This window comes from Lutra lutra, chromosome 11, assembly GCF_902655055.1.
Source record: "Lutra lutra chromosome 11, mLutLut1.2, whole genome shotgun sequence".
NCBI lineage: Eukaryota > Metazoa > Chordata > Mammalia > Carnivora > Mustelidae > Lutra > Lutra lutra.
The window spans coordinates 53,661,544-53,684,728 of NC_062288.1; the positions used below are offsets into that span (position 1 = coordinate 53,661,544).

General features: G+C 36.7%; 1 protein-coding gene across 1 annotated transcript in view; it reads left to right on the top strand.

Annotated features, from left to right (window-relative positions):
- The window catches only part of ABCB5 (ATP binding cassette subfamily B member 5), a 116,101-nt gene that overhangs the window by 69,707 nt on the left and 23,209 nt on the right, over window positions 1–23,185 (top strand). Inside the window, 4 exon segments of the mRNA XM_047694740.1 lie at window positions 7,163–7,246; window positions 16,929–17,132; window positions 20,536–20,636; window positions 21,520–21,660. Coding sequence (XP_047550696.1) covers window positions 7,163–7,246; window positions 16,929–17,132; window positions 20,536–20,636; window positions 21,520–21,660 — 530 coding nt within the window.

Below are 23,185 nucleotides of genomic sequence, written 5' to 3' on the forward strand. Positions count from 1 at the left end.
TATATATGTATTTTTAAAGATTTTTATTTATTTATTTGTCAGAGAGACACGAGGGAGCACAAGCACACAAGCAGGCAGAGGCAGAGAGAGGAGCAGGCTGCTGAGCAGAGAGCCCGATGCGGGACTCGATCCCAGGACACTGGGATTATGACCTGAGCCAAAGGCAGTGGCTTAACCAACTGAGCCACCCAGGCATCCCTACAATATATTTTTCTAATAGAATCAAGTGCAGGGGCGCCTGGGTGGCTCATTGGGTTGGGCCTCTGCCTTTGGCTCAGGTCATGGGTCTCAGAGTCCTGGGATCCAGCCCCGCATTGCATCGGGCTCTCTGCTCAGCAGGGAGCCTGCTTCCCCCTCTCTCTCTGCCTGCCTCTTGGCCTACTTGTGATCTCTGTGTGTCAAATAAATAAATAAAATCTTAAATTAAAAAAAAAGTAAGTTTAAGATTCTTATGTTTGAAAATCCAACTTGGGGTGCCTGGGTGGCTCAGTGGTTAAGTGTCTGCCTTTGGCTCAGGACATGATCCCAAGGTCCTGGGATCGAGCCCCACATCCTGCTCCCTGCTCAGTGGGAAACCTGCTTCTTCCTCTCCCACTCCCCCTGCTTCTGTTCCCTCTCTCTCTGTGTCTCTCTCTGTCAAATAAATATATAAAATCTTTAAAAAAAAAAAGTAAAAAGAAAATATAACATAATAGAAAACAGTACTTAGAGTCAATTCTTTTTTCCTTATATTTATCTTGACAAATCTTTTTATTTAAGATTTTATTTTTTTATTCGACAGAAATCACAAGTAGGCAGAGAGGCAAGCAGAGAGAGAGGAGGAAGCAGGCTCCCTGCTGAGCAGAGAGCCTGATGGGGGGCTCTATCCCAGGACCTTGAGATCATGACCTGAGCCAAAGGCAGAGGTTTAACCCACTGAGTCACCCAGGCATCCTGACAAATCTTTTTTTTTTTTTAATGTTTAATGTAGTGTTCTAGGATCAGATTGAAAGACCAAATAAAAACTAAGAAGAATTAAGAGCTACAGTATCTCAGGGAACATATTTTAAAAGGAGAAGATAATTCCTCTAGTTCTCATCCATGTGCATACCTTAAGTTTTTTCACCCCATGCTTCTGAAAGCAGCCAATAATGTCTCTGTCCTCATCAGAAAAGTCCTGAATTCAGGTAGCAGGCACTGGCAGGTTCGCCTGCCATACACAGATGATCAATCACACCTGTGAAATAACTAAAACTAGGTAGATCAAGTAATAATTTTGAGAAGTGAATCTTTTGTTTTTTATAGTTTCTGAATGGGTGAATTTTATTTTTTAATTAACATATAATGTATTATTTATTTCAGGAGTACAGTTCTGTGATTCATCAGGCTTACACAATCACAGCACTCACCATAGCACATACCTTCCCCAGTGACTATCACCCAGCCACTCCATCCCTCCCACCTGCCTCCCTTCCAGCAACCCTCAGTTTGTTTTCTTTTATGGTTTGTCTCCCTTTGAGAAGTGAATCTTGAAGGCAAATGGCAAGAATGTCTCAGATCAGCACTTCTAAAATTTTTCAAGGGGATGAAGTGTATTGGGTTCCCTGAAAACCAGTATTCATTTGGAACACTTCACCACACTTGATGTCACCAGAGCTCCTTGTGCAGGAGCAAATAGCTTCCTGCCTAGGTCATTTCTTGTCAGAAAATAGAATTACTGTCACTCCAGCTGAGTCGTCAAAACCAGTTTTTACATCTTACGATGTTTAGCAGTAATGTTCAGAGGGCTGCTGTGTAACAAAATTCCTAGGACTTTTTGCTCTCGGGGAACTACAAGCTACAAAATTCAGTAAAGCAAGTGTAAGCTTTCTCATAGCAACCTGATGCATTCTCTGCTCAAAGGCCTGTCAGAGATAATTGGAGACTCTCCTTAATCGAGAAAAACAAAAATATACTTAAGGGATCATAAAACCATTTAATGGCTGCACAACTCACTCAAGTTAAACTTATACTTTAATTTTGTTTTGTTTTTTTTAATGAATACTTTCTTTCCTCAAATCTTTGATGAAATTAGGGTAGGATTTTAATTAATACTGTATTTTACACTTACAATTTCTGCTCATTTTTGTTTTTCTGTATGAATTTATGTTTTTCTACATTCAAGGAAATTTATTTTTTTCAATTTCCAGGGACTTTGACAGTGTATCTTGAATGTCTGAATGTTTTGCACAGAAGAATATATGTAACTCTTCCAAACATGCTTTGAACTTTGTCTCTAAAGGTTCACAGTGTGCTTTTGGTGGAGTCCCAAGTCCAGGAGTCAGTTTAACCAGTCGTTACTGTGAATCCAATATCCTAGGGTTAATACTAGACATTAATGCTCTGCCTACCATTAGGCACATGAATAGCTGGACAGTAACATTCTTGGATAAAGTAGCTTCTGCCCATAAGAATGCCCCAATTTGGGGCACCTGAGTGGCTCGGTGGGTTGGGCTTCTGCCTTTGGCTTGGGTCACGATCTCAGGGTCCTGGGATGTAGCCCTGCATCAGGCTCTCTGCTCAGCAGGGAGCCTGCTTCCCCCCACCCCCCCCCCCCCCCCGCTTCCCTTCTGCCTACTTGTGACCTCTCTCTGTCGAATAAATAAATTACAAAAAAAAAAATCTAAAAAAAAAAACAAAAAAAAGAATGCCCCAATTTATAAACCAAAAACTCTGATCCTTCAAAAAGCATACACATTGAAACACACACACAGAGACTCTGTGCTATTTAGCACATGTTATTAAATTCCTATAAATTCAACTCAGTCCCTGTCATCTCATTGTTTGTTTTTTCTCTTCATGCTTTAGCATTCTTTTTGCTTCTTATCTTTGCTTTTTCAAATTGGAGGAAAAGAAGAGTAGGGTATTTGGCCTGTTCTTTAAAAATACCTACCCAGTTTCAATTTTGTCTACAGTAAGGGACTCCTAATTCGTACTTTTGCCTAACTCTTATTACCTGGTTTTTGTCCTAAGACTTTTTAGGCTTAGAAAGCATGCTGAGACTTGCACTGTTTTTTACAACTATTTTGAAACCTCATTTGAGGCAGAGGTATTTATGGAATCAGGTGTGGTCTTTTTGTAGATATAAAATCTGTATTTTATTTGATTACTTGACATCCTTTCAGTTGAAAAGAATGTCCTAAGTGTTGCTGACTTTAGTGGTTGTAGATAATTTGTTTCTTAAAGCTAAGTTTATACTTCTTAATGATAAGAAAGATTGGATTTCTGAACAGATAAGTATTTTTGCCTATTTCTCTTTAAATTAGATTGGCTAGGGCTTCTTTGGGGGAGTCTCTAAATCATGAGATGATAGAATTAATGGTGATCACTAAGGGGATCTCAAAAAGCTACTTCCAAAGGGATTTGAGGTAACAAGCCCTGAAGCAAGAGAAACAGGTAATGAGACTCAACTATAATGCTTCAGTTAAATGGGAGATAGAACATAATAGTGGATTAAAAACTCTAGCATCTGGTTGCCTAGGTTCAAATCCTGGACTCAGAACTTGCAAGCTATATGGACCTGGGTAAGTTATTTAATCCCTCAGTACCTTGGCATCCTCATTTATAAAATATGGATAGTCAGGTGCCTGGGTGGCTCAGCTGGTTAAGCGACTGCCTTTGGTTCAGGTCATGATCCTGGAGTCATAGGATTGAGTCCCACATCAGACTTCTCCCGCTGACCTCTCTCCCTCTCTCTCTCTCTCTCAAATAAATAATAAAATCTGTTTTAAAAATATGGATAGTCATATCTACCTCATACAGTTATGATTAATTGGGAAAATACATACCAAATATGTATGCATCACAATGTGTTGTTTTTTTTTTTCTTTTTTGCTTCTAGTATAATTATTGACAGGGAAAAATAGATTTAATAGTATCAAAAACCTGATAATCTTACAATCATTTTACCATTAGGAAAGGAAAAAAGAAGCTAATTTTTACTCAACACCAGCTATACTCCAGAAACTCTAAGTGTTTTAGCATACATTGTCTGTGCTGGAATACAGTCCCTAGAGTACACATTGCTGACTTGTTGGAAAGTAATTTTGGACCTCTTGCTGATTGAACATCAGATAATGATTAAGACTCATCACATATATATCCTATGCCTAGTGTATTATACAAGTTACTCTAGAATCAAGAATGTAATATTCCATAATAAATTATTCTTTCTAGATTTTTACTTTATATTGTTCCAGAATTTGTGTTCCATGCCATGTTGAAAAATAGAAATAATTGGAAAATATGAAGTTTATCTTAATTTTTTTGAGTGTACAATAAAAAAAAACCCAGGTAATGTCTTCCAGTTCAAGAATGCTGTAGTTATTATCATTGCTGATGTGTATTCATAGTATGTTAGGCTTTTGAGTGCGGGTGTATTTTCAAAATGGTGGTTAGTAGTGCAAATTATAATCTCTATAGGATGCCCTTTGGGTATCTTCAACTCTTTGGAACACCTTCCCAATGCAGGAGCTTACAGAGTAGTACTATCATACTGGGGTCGTACCCACCCTTGCTCTTGCCGTATTCCTCCATGGGAGAATTATTCTCACACAACTGTGTGATTAATGCACACACAGCCCTCTCTCTGTTATGCTTCTGTTTACTTAGTTGGCAGAAACACGTAACCTGAGTGTCAGGGCCCTGGCTGAGTTGTAAGCCAACAATTCTTTTGTTCTTCATTTACTAAAAATAAGTCATTTTCCAGAGACAGGCTCCACATGATTTTAATCCACAAGAGATATAAGTGATTTGAGTGAGTGGGAGGAAACTTCAATAGCTAATGAAGGGAAATCAGAATTCCTGAGGCTAAGAAATGCTGTCTCTATTAGCTGTTGAAAATGAAATTGGCTGCAACATTATGCTTTTATTGCTTATATTTTTGACCTACCTCCTTCAGATCGCATGCTTCTTGGCCACAGGGGTTTTACATTGGCCTCTTTGCCTCTATAGCCTCTCACAATGCCTGGTGCTTATAAGATCTAGGAAGTAATATGAAGTGTCAGAGGAAATCTTGCCTATGTGGGTCCTCAAGAGGAGATAGACTTTTTATCTCCTTTTTATACGACCCCAAGTTTAGACAGAAAGGTTTGGAAATATTTTTTTAATTTCAAGTTTTTATTTAAATTTCTGTTAGTTAACATGTATGGTAAAATTAGTTTCCAGTGTAGAATTTATTATTCCTTACTTACAACTCCCAATGCAGGGGCGCCTGGGTGGCTCAGTGGGTTAAAGCCTCTGCCTTCGGCTCAGGTCATGATCCCAGGGTCCTGGGATCGAGCCCCACATCGGGCTCTCTGCTCGGCGGGGAGCCTGCTTCCTCCTCTCTCTCTCTGCCTGCCTCTCTGCCTACTTGTGATCTCTGTCAAATAAATAAATAAAATCTTAAAAAAAAATAAAAATAAAAAAAACAACTCCCAATGCAGATCGCAAGTGCCCTCCCCAATACCCATCACACATTTAGCCCATCCCCCAGCCCTCCATCAACTCAGTTTGTTCATTATATTTAAGAGTCTCTTATGGCTTGCTTCCTTCTCTCTTTTTTCCCCCTCCCCCTATGTTTATATGTTTTGTTTCTTAAATTTCACATATAAGTGTAATTATGTGGTATTTGTCTTTCTGTTAACTTCACTTAGCATAATACACCATAGCTCCATCCCCATCATTGCAAATGCCAAGATTTCATCTTTTTGAGGGCTTAGTAATATTCCTCTGTGTGTGTGTGTGTGTGTGTGTGTGTGTGTGTGTGTATCCCCTTCCTCTGCATCCTCACCAATATCTGCTGTCTTCTGTGTTGTTAACTTTGGCCATTCCAACAGGTGTGAGGTGGCATCTCATCATGGTTTTGATTTGTATTTCCCTGATGATGAGTGATGTTGAGCATCTTTTTGTGTGTTTGCTAGCCATCTGTATGTCTTCTTTGGAAAAATGTTTCTTTATGTCTTCTCTTGACTGGATTTCTTGACTGGATTATTTATTTTGGGGGTGTTGAGTTTGATCAATCCGTTATAGATTTTGGATACTAACCCTTTATCAGATTTGTTATTTGCAAATATCTTCTCTCATTCCATAAGTTGTCTTTTAGTTTTGTTTTTTCCTTCACTGTGCAGAAGCTTTTTATCTTGATAAAGTCCCAATCATTCATTTTTGCTTTTGTTTTCCTTGTCTCCAGAGATGTGTCTGGTAAGAAATTGCTACGGTCAGTTTCAAAGAGGTTGCTGCCCGTATTCTTCTCTAAGATTTTGATGGTTCTGATCTCACATTTAGGTCTTTCATCCATTTATTTTTGTGTATGGAGTAATAATGTGTTCCAGTTTCATTCTTCTGCATGGCACTGTCCAGTGTTTCTAACACCATTTGTTGAAGAGATTTTTTTTTCCATTGGATATTCTTTTCTGCTTTGTCGAAGATTATTAGTTGACACAGTTGTGGGTCCATTTCTGGGTTTTTCTGTTCTGTCCCACTGATCTTTATGTCTGTTTCTGTGTCAGTACTATATTGTCTTGATGCCAGTACTATATTGTCCCATAATACAGCTTGAAGTCCAGAATTGTGATGTCTCCAGCTTTGCTTTTATTTTTCAAGGTTGCTTTGGCTACTTGGAATCTTTTGTAGTTCCATACAAATTTTAGGATTGTTTGTTCCAGGTCTATGAAAAATGCTGGTGGTATTTTGATAGGGATTGCATTAAATGTATAGATTACTTTGGATAATATAGACATTTTAACAATATTTGGTTTTGTTTAGGAATATTTCTAAATTGTTTTATGCATTAACTTTTTAAATAGTCTGCTCTTCACAGATTACTTATGGAGTAAAAATTACAAATTACAAATGGTTCAAAATGACCATTTCTGATGTTGATTATTGTACAATATTATAGCATTGGTAATGGTTCCAAGCCATTGGGCTTACATTCTTCATTTTGTATCTAATTACAAATCTTTATGAAGTAAGAAACAAAAGTCATTTGATTCATGGTATTTATAAGAATTAAATATGTGGGGGTATGGGGTTGATAAATGCCTTCTGACTTATTACAACAGAATCACAAGTCAGAAAAGAACCTTTTTGATAACCATATTTTTTTTTGTTTTGGTTTGTTTCTTTTGATAACCACATGTTAATTCTCCTTTTTCTCTAGGATATTTCCTGGTTTGATGATAAGGAAAACAGCACAGGAGCCTTGACAACAGTATTAGCCATAGATATAGCACAAATCCAAGGAGTATGTATATTGCTTCTTGGGGGAGTTTTTTGCTTTTATTCTTCAGTGGTGTATGCATGTAGTGTGTATGTGTGCAACACAGAGATATCTGTGCATATTTGTAAGCTATACTAAAATGACCCACATCCTTAAGGAGAGCAGGTAAGTCTCAGGGCTACCTGGCAGCTCTCAATGAAAGATATAAGGAAGGCTTTCAGTTCTGGATGTTTTTAACAACAAAACAAATTTTTTTAATTGAATCTCCACATTATACCCCTGAAACTAATGTAACTTTGTATGTCAACTATATGCTCACATAAAAAATAATAAAAAGGGGGGGAAAGGATTTAGCACATATAATAGGATAAACAGAGGACCAAAGAAAGATAACAAGAATGAGCTAAAGAGCTCAGAACTGAATAGTAAGACATGAAGGGTAGCAAAATGAAAACGTACACAAAATTTAGAAGTATTAATAAAAGAGGAAAGTGTAGTTTTTCCTTCTAAGGATAGATTTGTCTTACCAGAGAATACAAGAAGTTGGTTACACTTGTGAAAATTCACAAGCATCCATAATGGCTTGCAAAACTAATTTTACAACGTAGAAAAAGCTCAAGAGGAGATCTTCATCTTTATTTCTTCCTAAAACTCCTTTTCATTATTTGGAAGGCAAGGTTCTAAATTTATTAGACAGAATTTAAATTTTAAAATAGGGCTGAGGAGATCAATTTTACTGGTATAACTGGGAAAAAATGATGGATAAAATTTCACTTAATAGTCAAGTAATGAACATAGCATTAATCTTCCATAGCACAATAGAATTATCTGAATGACAATTTCTGGGTTTAGGAATGACAGGGTTCACTCCCTTATGGAGAAATAATCCCTATAATTCCAGTTGAATCTCCATTCCACAAAATTTGCCACTTTTTTTTATTATGTTCAGTTAGCCAACATATAGTACATATAAGTTTTTGATGTAGTGCTACTTTTTCTTTGCTAATATTTTCTTTGCTGATATTTTTCTCTACCTATCATTTAAGTTTTTTAAAATTCCAGGGAAATAGGCATTCCTATTAGCAGCAATGTTAGACTTGTATGACATCTTCCCTTTTAGCAAGTATTTACTTCAGCCAAAAAAACAAATTAGAACTGAAAGACCAACCTCACTCTCCTTACATTCAGTTTTTAACAAATAGTGTTGTCTCTCATTGAGAAAAATGAATGAAAATATTTGTCAGCCTGATTACTTACAAGCATCTGGCTAATACCATTTGATCAGGAGAAAGTTTCTTGTTGGAATTTGTAAATGTTGATCTCATAATAATTTCTGGGCAAGTCAGATCATTTTCATTGAATGAAAAGTAATAGCTAAAGATTAAATGGTTGAAATACTAATGGGAGATTTTAAAGCTGTCAGATTTAAAAAGCAAGACAAGCAAAGAAATTTTCCATGAATGAGACTATGTTTACTGGCATGTAATTCACATAAACACTTGCTTTGCAATATAAAGACAGATTCATATCTAACTTGAATGAATACTCTTTCTACTGAAGGAAGAGTTATTTACCAATCCTATATTGTCCATTATTTATTTTCTCACAAAAACATGCTAGAGATGAATTAGGAAATAATAACTCAGGGTCATATTTCCTATTTTTTCAACTTAAGACATATTCCATCTCAGTTTTTCATCATGCAATTTCAGTTAAATTTTATTTTATCAAATGTATTAGGGTAAATGTTCATAAATTACCTCCTTAATAATAATAGTAAATACTAATAATAGTAAATATTACTTTAAAACCTTTACTAATGACTAAAAAATATATACACATTTAGCCATTTTTAGAAACTCAGGTACTTTGAGAGTCATGAGTAAAACATGTCAGTGAAATAAAGTCATAGAACAACATGAGTCTTGAAATACTTGATTGAATACAACTGATTTAACTGATATTATTTCAGCCCAAAGTAATGGCTTATTGCCATACATCTGTCAACAGACTATTTTCTATGTAATATATAGTGTTATTAAGGATACAAAGCCATTTTAGATTCTTTGGAAAACTAGGTTCCATAAAACTATAAGTATTAGTTCTGTATATTTTAGCAACCCTTTTTCATCACCCACAAGTGTTACCTCATTTTTGCCCACAAGAAATTGTGTTATTCATGCCATGATGTACAGTTGATATACCACTGGCAGATACAATGTTAGTTCCAAGAACTCTTCGCATCAGAACTATAATTATATTGTCCCAAGAAATCATAAAAATTTCATTTAATTCCAAGAGCCAGATAAATTGATTGGATTCTAGCCAGAGCTAGAATATCATTGCCCAGACAGTGGTGACCTCATTTCCTGATTTAACTTTTTGACATGGGAGGTGTATAAAACAATTTGATATTACTTGTGATTCAAACAATGTTAGTCATCATCAAAATGACTCTACCACATTATAAGGTTGGCATGTAATTGCTGTTTTGCCTTACCATTTTAGGTTGAATTCATTAAGAAACATTATCAAGTCTATAGCAAAAGGTAATGTCCAGAGCCATAGTAGTTAAAGGTGATTCTATCTGTAAAGGAAAATTTTGTTTCAGCCCTGAACTCAGAATGTTTCAGTGAAACTATCACTACTAAACACACCCTCAAACTATTGTGTGGCAAGACAAGTCAAGATATTCAGCTTCCAATTTTGACAAAAATAGAAACAACAATGGTTAAGTCTATAGGACCAAATGAACTTCATCACTGACCATACTGGCCCAATAATGTGTGATAAATTATTTTCCACAAAATACTTGCTGGTAAGTAATACAGGATTAAATTGAGGTTCTAAACATTTTACATTTTCACAAACTTTGTAGATTTGTCCAAGTAAGCCTTTTTTTCTACTCCACAGTTATTTTTATCACCATTAGTTATAATATATCTTAGCAGATTTCACTTCTGGTTATACTGACTTCCTTTTCATTTAACTTCTTAGAAAATATTATCACCTATAGTTGATCCACACAGACCATTTATAGCAGCCAATTTTTAATCACTTCAAATTCAGCATTGGCTCCTCAAAACCAACAATTGAGCAGTATCAGTAACATACATCAATCCGTCAAGAGCCAGGGAAGTCTATTCAAAAAAGTATATCTGATTTTGATTGACTACCAGTGTTGCTGCAGTCTTGTCAACTTTTTGAGCAACTGTTCTCACTTAAGGGCTAATTGTCTGATATAGGTTTATGCTCACTGAACACATTTCTTCCACTGCTCCAATTAAACATGATTTAATAAACTCACTGTTCATAAATGATTTTCTTTGCTTAGCTAATGAATGAGCCACTCAGAAACTTACTTTGGTTTCAACTTATCTTCACTTTTTAGTTTTATGAAGAAATTCTATTAAATGAGATATTCCATTTTAAATTTTCTAAGTTTTCTGAATGTTGCTTTCCTGTGGATGAAGAATATTGTGATAAGTGCTTAGTTTGGAAATGTTGACCTATTTTGTATATTTGGTAGTACTATATAGTGTTATAATAAACACAACACTGTGGCATCTGATGAGAAAAAGTAATCCACAGTCCACTATGCCTTAAAAGCAGGACATTCAAGGTCTCCTTTACTCTTCCTTTCTTATTTTTAGATGATGGATATACAATGGTAATTTTTAAAACTAAGATAAAATGTCACAGTACAGCAATTCATGTGGCACTAAATGCTGTCAAATTATAATTGCATCACAGATTTGTAGCACACTGAGCAGCAATATAAAGTGAGGACAGTGGCACATGGGTTAGGGTTAGAGTTAGGGTTGGGTAGGGTTAGGGTTAGGGTTAGGGTTAGGGTTAGCAATATAAAGGTGATCTGTCTTTATTTTTTTTTTTAAGATTTTATTTATTTATTTGACAGACACAAGTAGGCAGAGAGGCAGTCAGAGAGAGAGGAGGAAGCAAGCTCCCTGCCAAGCAGAGAGCCCGATGCAGGGCTTGATCCCAGGACCCTGGGATTATGACCTGAGCCAAAGGCAGAGGCTTTAACCCACTGAGCTACCCAGGCACCCCAGTGACCTGTCTTTATATTACAACCCTAACTCTAGCAACTACTCAACTCTATCATTACAATTCTAAGACAGCCACTTATAATACATAAAGAAGGGGTGAGACTAACCTCCAGTAAAACTTTATGGACACTGAAATTTGCATTTGTAAAATTTTGATGTGGGTCTTTTCTATATGTTCTTTTCTCTTAGCTTTTTGAATGTATGTTATCCATTGATAACTTTTATTGTCATTTACTAAGTTGAACATTTGTGTCAGTTCTGGGTCAGTTTCAGTTGATTGATTTTTATGCCATTATGGGTCCTGTTTTGCTTTTTTATGTATCTAGTAAATTTTGATGAGATATCACACATTGCAAATATAACATTTTTGGGTGCTGGATATTTTTACATTTCTGTGAACGTTTTTGTTTTGTTCTGGGATTCAGTTAAGTTACCTGGGAACAGTTCAGTAATTTGGGTCTTAATTTTACGGTTAGGCAGGACTGGAGTCTATGACTGAGGAAAGACCCTTATATACTCTACCCAATGCCCTGAGAGCATGAGGGCATGAGGTTTTCCAGTCTGGCTGGTGTGACTATTCCCAGCCCTCACACAAGCACTCTCAGCGGAATATTCAAGGAGGACCCTCTGCAGATATCCAGATTTCTCTTTCTGTGTGCATCTCTCTTCTCTGGCGTTCTGTGCTACAAACTAGTTTCCTTAGCTGGCCCAGATTCTGTTTTGTCTACTTAATTTAGGGAGTCTGTTGGGCTCTGTCTCAGTTTGCTCACCCTACATTCCAGCCAGGGAGCTCTTTCAAGGCCAAACTGGAGCAGTCACTGGGCTCACCTTGTTTGTTTCCCATCTCTGCCCTTATTTCATGTGGGAGGTTAAATCCATTTCTTGTTACCCCAGAAGCAGGAATCTTATCATATGGAATTTTATTTTATTTCTACAATTGCATTCTGAATTCTCTTCCATTTATTTTTTATACTAGCCATTCCTCTTTGTACACTATAATTTTCTAATAAAATTTTTATGCTCGGAGTGCTTAGGTATCTCAGTTGGTTAAGTGACTGACTCTTGGTTTCAGCTCAGGTCACGATTTCAGTGTGGTGAGAATTGAGCCCAGCATGGGGCTCCACGCTTAGCAGGGAGTCTGCTTAATACTCTCTCCATCTCACTCTGCCCTCCCACCACCTCATTCTCTCTTTATATAAAATAAATAAAATCTTTTTTTAAAAAGTATTATTTGCATTTAGCAAATTGCCAAAGACATAGTTCCTCTCCATAATAATCCCTAAATCCATAATAATCCATAAATTATCTAAATAATTATTTAATCATGACTTTCTGCTCTTAGTTTCCAAGAAAAACTTATATCTTTGTGCATGTTGCTAAAGAATCTAAGGAAGTTTAAAATTCCTGTGATTCCAGGACACCTGGGTGGCTCAGTTGGTTAAACAGCTGCCTTTGGCTCAGGTAATGATCCCAGGGTCCTGAGATCAAGCCCCACATCAGGCTCCTTACTCAGTAGGGAACCTATTTCTCCCTCTCCCCCTGCCTACTGTTCCCCCTGCTTACATGCTCTCTCTCTCTCATTCTGTCAAATAAACAAAATCTTTAAAAAAAAAAATTCCCTGTGATTCCAGTCCCAAATTCTTTCCAGAGGTACATTATCCTCTAGGTCTTTAAGACTATTTTCTGTTTTCCTTTAGTTCTTGTAGTATTTTTCAAGGCCAGATGTTTATTATTTTCTGTTAATTCTTCCTAGAACAGGAAAAATATATTTAGATTCTTCTTATCCTACTGCCATCACCAAAAGGCAGGGGGTGGGAGGAGAGGAACAAGTAAGTATATTCATTTGCTAGGGCTGCCATAATAAAGTATCACAGACTGGATGGCTTACACAACAGTAATTTATTTCCTCAAAGTTCTGATTGTGAGAATCCCCAGATCAAGGTATCAGCAGGATTGGTTTCATTTGGGGTCCTCTATGCTTGACTTACAAATAGCTATCTTTAGGGCACCTGAGTGGCTCAGTCTGTGTAGCATCTGCCTTTGGCTCAGGTCATAATCCCAGGGTCCTGGGATCAAGCCCTGCATCGGGCTCCCTGCTTAGCAGGACTTAGCCTACTTCTCCCTCTCCCACTCCCCCGCTTATATTTCCTCTCTCGTTGCCTCTGTCAAATAAATAAATAAAACCTTTAAAAATAATAATAATAGGGGCGCCTGGGTGGCTCAGTGGGTTAAAGCCTCTGCCTTCGGCTCAGGTCATTATCTCAGGGTCCTGGTATCAAGCCCCACATCAGGCTCTCTGCTCAGCGGGGAGCCTGCTTCCTCCTCTCTCTCTGCCTACTTGTGACCTCTCTCTCTGTCAAAAAAATAAATAAAAATTTAAATAATAATAATAATAAAATAAACAGCTATCTTCTAGCTGTGTCCTCATATGGTCTTTCCCATGCATGAGCACATGTCTGCCTTCAAACTTCCTCCTCCTAAAGACATAAGTTACATTGGAGTAGTGCTCACACCAGAGACCTCATTTTAAGTTAATTACATCTTTAAAGACCTCATTTCCAAATATAATGACATTCTGAGGAGCTGGGAGTCAGGACCACAACATATGAATTTGGGGTTAGGGAGAGACACAATTCATCCCATAACATACAATATCGTGTTTCCTCAACATCACCCTTCAACTCTCAAGAGTCAGAGTGTAAGTCAGCATTAAGTAACAAATGACATTCCTATTTCAGCCTTAGAGGTCTTAGAATTAGTTTATAATACCCTTAGACACTTAAAATAGTTTACCTTAGTTGTCATTATTTAATGGTTTGTTGGGTTTTGCTCTTACTACTTGTTTTTACTTTTTTGGAATTTTCTTTAATAGTGAGAAATAGGGAAATAGCAGATTATCAAATGAGTCTTGAAGCTGAAGCCAGAAAAATATTTTAGGAATAAGGCAGAGCCTTGGGGGACACAGGACTTTTTATTGTTGTTGTTGTTGTTTTTAATTTTACTTATTTATTTGAGAGTGTGTGAGAGAGATTACAAGCAGAGGGGGAAGGGTAGAGGGAGAAGCAGACTCCCTGTTGAGCAGGAAGCCTAATAGGCAAGACTTGATCCCAGGACCCCTGGATCATGACCTACACCAAAGGCAGATACTGAACAGACTGAGCCACCTAGGTGCCCTACTGTTGTTATTTTTTTTTTAAATTTTTTATTTTTTCAGCATAACAGTATTCATTATTTTTGTACCACACCCAGTGCTCCATGCAATCCGTGCCCTCTACAATACCCACCACCTGGTGCCCCCAACCTCCCACCCCCACCCCTTCAAAATTCTCAGATCGTTTTTTCAGAGTCCATAGTTTCTCATGGTTCACCTCCCCTTCCAATTTCCCTCAACTCCCTTCTCCTCTCCATCTCCCCTTGTCCTCCATGCTATTTGTTATGCTCCACAAATAAGTGAAACCATATGATAATTGACTCTCTCTGCTTGACTTATTTCACTCAGCATAATCTCTTCCAGTCCCATCCATGTTGCTACAAAACTTGGGTATTCATCCTTTCTTTTTTCTTTTTCTTTTTTTTTTTTTTTTTTACAGCTTTATAAACATATATTTTTATCCCCAGGGGTACAGGTCTGGGAATCGCCAGGTTTACACACTTCACAGCACTCACCATAGCACATACCCTCCCCAATATCCATAACCCCACCCCCCTCTCCCAACCCCCTCCCCCCATCAACCCTCAGTTTGTTTTGTGAGATTAAGAGTCACTTATGGTTTGTCTCCCTCCCAATCCCAACATGGGGGGTTGAGGGGGTAGGAGAAGAGTACTGTTGTTATTTTAATGATAATACTAATTTGAGGGTACTTTAGTGAAATCTGATACAATCTTCTAGAGAAGCAATTTGATAATATTTATCAGGCATGTAAGAGTATGTACCCTTTAACATATTACTCTAGTCTAGGTATTTAACATGAGGAATTAAAAGATGAGCATAAAGATTTTGCACAAAGATGCTCATTACATCTTTATTTTTAATAGTGAAAAATTGGAAGCATTCTAAGTATTTTTTGAAGACTATTTAATCACCAGGAAAAAGCTTGAAGTGTAATGTAAAAGGATTAAAGCAGGATACAAAGCTACATACACAGAATAATTCTAATCTGAATGTCTGGAAGGATGTAAATTTTAACATTATCTAAACCTTTCCAATGGTCATATTTTCATGATCATAACAAAATAAATCTTTTAAAATGTGAATTGACATTGTTGATATAGCTATTTTTCTAGGTAAATGGAGTCTCATTTTTTCATCTGAGCACCAAAGGAATTTAACATTTCAGTTTATTACTTATCATGTGTCCCACTGAAAGTTGATTCATAAGACATATAGTTCTCATAAAATAGTTATAAAGATATTTCTACTTATTTGGGATTTTTTTCAAAATTTAAGTTACCTTATACCGTGTTTCCAACTCCTTTTTGATAAATCTTGATAATGATGCTTTAAATCTTTGCTTAGTGAAACAAAATAAAATGCAGAAAATGGAATACAAAGTAATGATATCCAAAGTATACACCTTAATGAATAGTATAAATCATTCGATTCAGCACTACTACGGTATAGTGACTAAGAATGTCGGCCCCTCCATCAGTGTAGAAGAAAGAGGAATGTTGGGTTTTGGAGCCCACATATGGTGAGTTGCACATTCTTGTGTGGTGGCAGCCTGGTGTGGGAAAGCCAAGCCAGAGCAGAGGGAGAAGGGTATCCATGCAGGGGAGAAACAGGGGCCATGATATCAGATTGGTTACATACAGAGAGTTTGATCACATAAATAAATCAAAGAAAATGGGAGCCAAGTTTCTCACTGTTGCAGAAGGGGATAACAAATATGAGAAGGAAGAAAGCTGAAAATAACTTCATGGTGCTGGATTGGAATTGGAGGTATCGAAGTGAATTCATGATTCATATAAATAGAGATATATAGATTTCAGTTTGTGTCTGCATCTGCACACACACACACACACACACAGATTCCCCAGTTTTTTCCACTGATACGCCATTAATAATGAGCATAATATTGACTTTTAAATAACATTATCCACCAAAAGGAACCAGGACTCCTTGGAGAAATGATAGATTCCAGCAGTACAGCCTGGAGAATCTTTTTGTGTCAGAAAGTAAGAACATATTCAGAGAATGATAGGGACATGTCAAAGAACAATATCCAACATAGACAGACAAAGCAGAGCACCTGGGTGGCTCAGTCCATTAAGCATCTGCCTTCAACTAGGGTCATGATCACAGAATCCTGGGATTAAGCCCCACATTGCATCAGGCTCCCTGCTCAACAAGGAGCTTGCTTATCCCTTTGCCAATCCCCCTTCCTGTGCTCGCTCTCTTTGTGTCAAATAAATAATCTTTTAAAAAATAAATAAGATAGAAAAGGCATAATGACTTCTTAGTAGAGGACAGTTTTTTAAGTATGGGTATTATTTAATTTCTAAGTACAAGTTCAAAGTAAAAATGTAAGTATAAATCCTAAAAAAGAAAGCCTGCCTTGTTTTGTAAGAAACTATAATAGGAATACTTGTAAATTTAAAATTAATTGACTTTTTTCCCAAAATATGTCTTGTTATAGGCAACAGGTTCAAGAGTTGGTGTCTTAACACAAAATGCAACTAACATGGGACTATCAATTATCATTTCCTTCATATATGGTTGGGAGATGACACTCTTGATTTTGAGTATTGCTCCAGTACTTGCTCTGACAGGAATGATTGAAACCACAGCTATGACTGGATTTGCCAAAAAGGATAAGCAAGACCTTAAGCATGCTGGGAAGGTAAAATAAAGACTTTTTACCATCATAACATTTTAAGAGGAAAACAAAGAGTTGCCATTTTTATAGTATGCTAACTTCCTTTCTTAGGTGCCTGTAAAGAGGTATATATGAATTGAAATGCATCCAGACTAATTTAGGATGGGGTATAAATAGGCTGTAGTATAACAGGATTTGTGATTTAGAGTGTAGACTCTAGAATCAAATTGGCGAAATTACATTTTAGATTCTATCACTAACGAATGTGTGATATGAGCAAGTTGTGTCAACCTTTCTGGACTTCAGTTTCTTCCTCTGTAAGGTGGGAATAATAATAATAACACTTGCAGATTTTTCTAAGTATTACACAAAACACAGCGTTATTATATTCAAGACATTTAGAATAGTGTCTAGAAGATAGTATGCACTCAATAATGCTAGCCATATTGCCATTATCAGGAGGGAAATTGCTAACATCATGATTCCACATTCTCTGATTGTTGAATAATTAAATTTTCTTAAACAATTTTAGTTATTTTTATTTCTCAAAATGTAGAGGAAATAAGAGTTACTGAATATAAGTCAATTTTCTGTTTCTGATAGTGCCTAAAATAAGATTTTAGAAACAAGGACCATCTTTATACTGATCAAGATGAACATTTTAATTACTGGGAAAATGTCTCTCAGGAACAATCATATTTATAAAAATAATCATTGGGGCGCCTGGGTGGCTCAGTGGGTTAAGCCTCTGCCTTCGGCTCAGGTCATGATTCCAGGGTTCTGGAATGGCGCCCCACATCGGGCTCTTTGCTCAGCAGGGAGCCTGCTTCCTCCTCTCTCTCTGCCTGCCTCTCGGCCTACTTGTGATCTCTGTCTGTCAAATAAATAAATAAAATCTTTAAAAAATGAAAATAAAAATAAAATAATCATTATATTTGAGGTTTAGGGGACATTAGCATTGTAGTTTCATAACATCTAAGAATTGAAAGAAATGTCATTTGATCCAACCAGTTATCCAAAAAAGGAATCCCTTGTATGACATCCCTGTCAAGTGTCCCATCTTTTACCCCTTTTCCTCCAGTGGCAAGCAGTGCATTACTTTCTCAGGTTGCCTACCCTGAATAGCCTTTGGATGGTAGGCAATTTTTGGTTTTGGTGTTTGTTTGTTTGTTTGTCTGTTTGTTGGGGGCCTTCTATCCTACCATACTTGGCTTTCATCTCAGTAGAGGTCCAAAGCCCCTTCTCATAGCAGCCTTTAGGGAACTGCATCATGTAAATGCCAAGTCTTCTCTTAGTCATCCATCCACAGGTCTTTAAGCTGTTCCTCTCATGATACAGTTTCAAAGACTTTTATCACTTGGGTGAACACCCTCTGAGTCTGAAAATGATTTTAATACTAGTTTTGTTCTATATCCAGTGACTATCACAGTTAGACATGAATTGGAATGCCAAGCATGTGACTCATTGAAATCTGGTTTGTGTGACCCTTGGACCTTTCCACCTTCCTTGGACTAGATAAAGACCCTTGGAATGGCTGCTTGGGCACTACAGACTGAACTGTTTAGCATATATTTGCCTCAGAGACAGTGAAAAGTTGTTTGGCCCTCCCTGTGGTGAAAATTATCACAACCTTCAAATTAATGGGGCTATGATTAATTGTATTTTACTCATCTTAATTTTTATATCATGAGTTTTAACCTTTATATGTGTCCTTCAGTTTTTCCTTTTTAGATTATTTGAATAACCCCAGACTATACAGTCAGTAACTGTAATCAAACAATCTGTCTCTTTCTCAGTAGCTTTTAATCTACTTACCAAACACCAAAACTTAGAATAGGGACCAATAAAATATATTGGTCCTTCTTCAGTTGCATGTGTAGATTTGGACAAATCATCAACTGTTCTACTTTTCATACTCAAAATAACTGTATTGGTTTTTTGGTTTTTTACAGAGGACTATTTTCTAAGATTCTATAATGATATTAGTCCTTTCTCCATTGTGAAAAATGATCACAAAGATTTTTTGCTCATTTTCTCCCTCAGGGTTTCAGCATTTTTACCCATTTTTCTTGCATACTATAGTGTATGTTACAAATGGTGGTTACTTTGAGCTTACTCTAAAATTAATGAGAACTTAGAACAACTCAGAGTCAAAATTGAGAGCAGAATCCAGGTGCCCTGCACACCATCCAGAAATCTGGTTCTCTCCTGTAACCCAAGTTATTCTTTAAATAACACTGGGTGACCACCTAGGTCTTCCTCCGTCCCACAGTCTACACTGCCACTATGGAAATAGAATGCGAAAGCAGGAAATTTCTCTTTCAAGTCAATATGTGTTCTCATGTCCAACAAGTTATTCTAAGCCAAAAGTCTCCTCCATTTCTCATGTAATTATTCCTTCTTTTCAAATATTATAGAAATATGGAAAAGCATTAGGGCACCTGGGTGGCTCAGTTGGTTAAGTGGCCGACTCTTGATTTCAGCTCAGCTCATGATCTTAGGGTCCCAGGATTGAGGCCCAGGTCAGGCTCCACACTCAGCAGGGAGTCTGCTTGAATCTGCTCTCTCTCCCTCTCCCTTTGCCCTTCCCTCTGCTCATGCGTGCTCTCTCTCTGTCTCAGAAAGAAAGAAAAGAAGAGGAAGGAAGGAAGGAGAGAGAGAGAGAGAGAAAGAAAGAAGGGAAGGAAGGAAGAAAGGCATTAATTATATTTAAATTAAGTATCTTTTTTTAAAAGATTTTATTTATTTGACAGACAGAGATCACAAGTAGGCAGAGAGACAGGCAAATAGAGAGGGGGAAGAGGCTTCCTGCCGAGCAAAGAGCCTGAGGCAGGGCTCTATCCCAGGACCCTGGGATCATGATCTGAGCCAAAGGCAGAGGCTTTAACCCACCCACCTTGAGCCACCCAGGAGACCCTAAATTAAATATCTTTTTAAGTTCACAGACATCAAAATGAGAAATGGCTGTAACTTATATAGCATTTAATAGCCTTACCCATATTACTTTACTGCAGTGTTCCTGAGGTTTTTTGGTTGCTATTTGTTTTTTTGTGCAATTATTTATTTGATTCTGTCTACTGTCTTCTTGAATTATCTCATACTTTCTTTGCATAATTACATATGAACATAATGCTAATGTTTGATCTCTCTGCCTACAGAACCAGTTTAAATAGAAATTCAGTGAAGATTCCAAGGGGACTGAATTTAGATCTGTGGACTAAATCTTTTCAAAATAAATTTTTCTTGAGCCTATTATCCTAAAATGTTATTTTCCTATCTTGTTTTTGGGAAAGAAAAAAAGAAGCTAAGAAAACTTATTGACTTAATGCTATACTTAATATGCCCCCAATATAAATGACTGGAATTCACAACCAGAGTTTAACCATTACTAATTTTATTTCTTTATTTTACTGTCCTATTTTATAAGATAGCAACTGAAGCTGTGGAAAATATTCGGACTATAGTGTCATTAACAAGAGAAAAAGCCTTTGAGCAAACATATGAGGAGACACTTCAGATCCAACACAGGTGATTGTAGATTCATACTGACTTCATTAACTAACTTTAGCTGTCCCTGTAAAGGCAGTCTTCCTGGATGACAACAGTGGTTTGCCTGCCAATTTATTTGCTCTGGAATCTTTCCTAATAATGGTATATCATCATTTCTCATATGACTTCATCAAGAGAAGACTAGAAAAAGCAATTGAGAACAAGCACAGGTGGGATATTTTAGTCTTCCCATGTTGCTACTAACTATAGTTAGTAGTATGAACTACTACTAACTATGCACATTTTTATTATTTTCCTGAAACCAATTTGAGGGTATAATATATTCAAGAAAGAAAATAAGATTGCTTAGCCCTTTATATTGAATAGCTAAAATGGTTTACATTTTAAGATGAATGTATATATGACAAATGTGATCACTCCTTTTAATTTTAAACCAGTCCTCCTTATCACATTTACTTAGTGATACTATTTGCATTACTTTATCAGAGAGATAGCTTCGAACTCTTTTACATTCATGCCTGTGGTTGGTACCACCCTTTAATTTCCACTACTTATTGTGCTAGTGAAATGTTACAATAGACAATATTTCTAAATACTTCAAAACCAAATCTCTTCAACTCTTTCATTAGCTGTTCATTCACAGACCTTGTCCATTCGTAGAGAGAGGAAATTTTGTTGCAATGAACTATAGAGTACAGAACTATAGAGAGAATCATTATATTATCTGTTTTCTCTATAATAATTCTCATTTTAAAATACTCACTTTCTCTTTTATTCTTAGAAGAATGTATATCCCTTAAATGATAATATGTCTAGTCTTCTGTATCATTACTCTACATTCATTTTAAATGAACTTGCTATACCTTGTGCCTCATTACTTAGTAAATTTTGTGCATTTCAGAAATACCTGGAGGAAAGCACAGATCTTTGGAATCTGTTATGCATTCAGCCATGCTTTTGTATATTTCGCATATGCAGTGGGTTTTCAATTTGGAGGCTATTTAATTCAAGCTGGACGAGTGACCCCAGAGGGCATGTTCGTGTAAGTTGTGCAAATATTTAAATCCTGAAAATGGGTTATGTACTTAAATTAACCAGAAAGATTCCTACTTTATACTTCATTGATCATTTAAATCACATAATGTGGGAAATACATGCCCAGAAAGTTTTTAAATATTATTTTGTTATTTAATATCTTTAAGTGCCGTCTACCTGGTAAACGGATACTGATAGAGTATCAGTAGTCTGAGTTAAACTCGCAAATGAATTTCTCCCTACTTCAGTTTACTAGAATGTGGGAATGTAGGCATAAAATATGCCTTATTGTCATCCATTCCTTCAAGAATTTGTAAAACTTCATGGAACTCCCAGCGGAGGAAGGTAGCATTATCAAATAAGACTATACATTTGTGGGGCACCTTGGTGGCTCAGTGGGTTAAGCCTCTGCCTTCAGCTTAGGTCATGATCCCAGGGTCCTGGGATCGAGCCCCGTATCAGGCTGTCTGTTCAGCAGGGAGCCTGTTTCCTCCTCTCTCTCTTCCTGCCTCTCTGCCTACTTGTGATCTATCAAATAAATAAATAAAATCTTAAAAAAAAAAAAGACTATACATTTGTGAGGCTGAGTTCTTTGCTAAGCAAATTGCTTCAGAAGAAACACATACAAATGAGTACTTCCCTTTAGAAAAGTCACATTTGGAATTGGTCATGGCATCACAAAGAGGATGCTTCTTCTTAAGGCATTTGTTTGAGCATAGTAGAAAGTTGCTTTACTTTCTAGGAACACCTAACTTCAACTTCTGAAATTAGAAAAATTAATTTTGAGTGTTAATTCTGAACTTCTAAGATGACAGAACGTTGCTAATCTGTATCATAAATGTCACTGCTAAATATTTAGAGCTAGAGAAATCTATACAATATTTGACTCCAGAAGTAATGCTATGTTTTTTTTTTACAAGCCCACTAAAACATACACATCAAAGCAAGGAGCAGCCTCTTCAGAATACTGACTTGGGAGATTATACCTATTCCAAACACGCTGTCATTTGGCAAAATATGTTGGGAATTTGCCTTTGGGGTTTGCCTCCCAAGACTCAGGCACATTCTTTTGAATTCCTCAGTGATGGCACACAGTTGTACTTTGAGGACATATTCAATTTGAGGAAATGACAAAAAAGTCATTTGAAGCCTGGACACCTGGATGGCTCAGTCAGTTGAGCATCTGCCTTTGGCTCAGGTCATGATCCTGGGGCCTGGAAGAGCCCCACATTGGGCTTTCTGTTCAGCAGGGAGTCTACTTCTACTTCTCTCTCTGCCCTTCTTCCCCACTCGTGCTAACTTGCTCTCTCTGAGAGAAATACATAAAATATTTCTTTAAAAAAAAAAGTCATTTGAAGCCAGTTAATTTTAGAATAACTTGCAATAATTTTTGGCTTCTATTCATGTGATTATTTATTTATTTATTTATTTATCAAATATTAACTTCCTGGGGGAAGTTTTTTTGCTAGGCACTCAGAAGAAAATAGTCCACAGTTCACCAACCCAGTATTCCTGAATCTTATCTGACTATA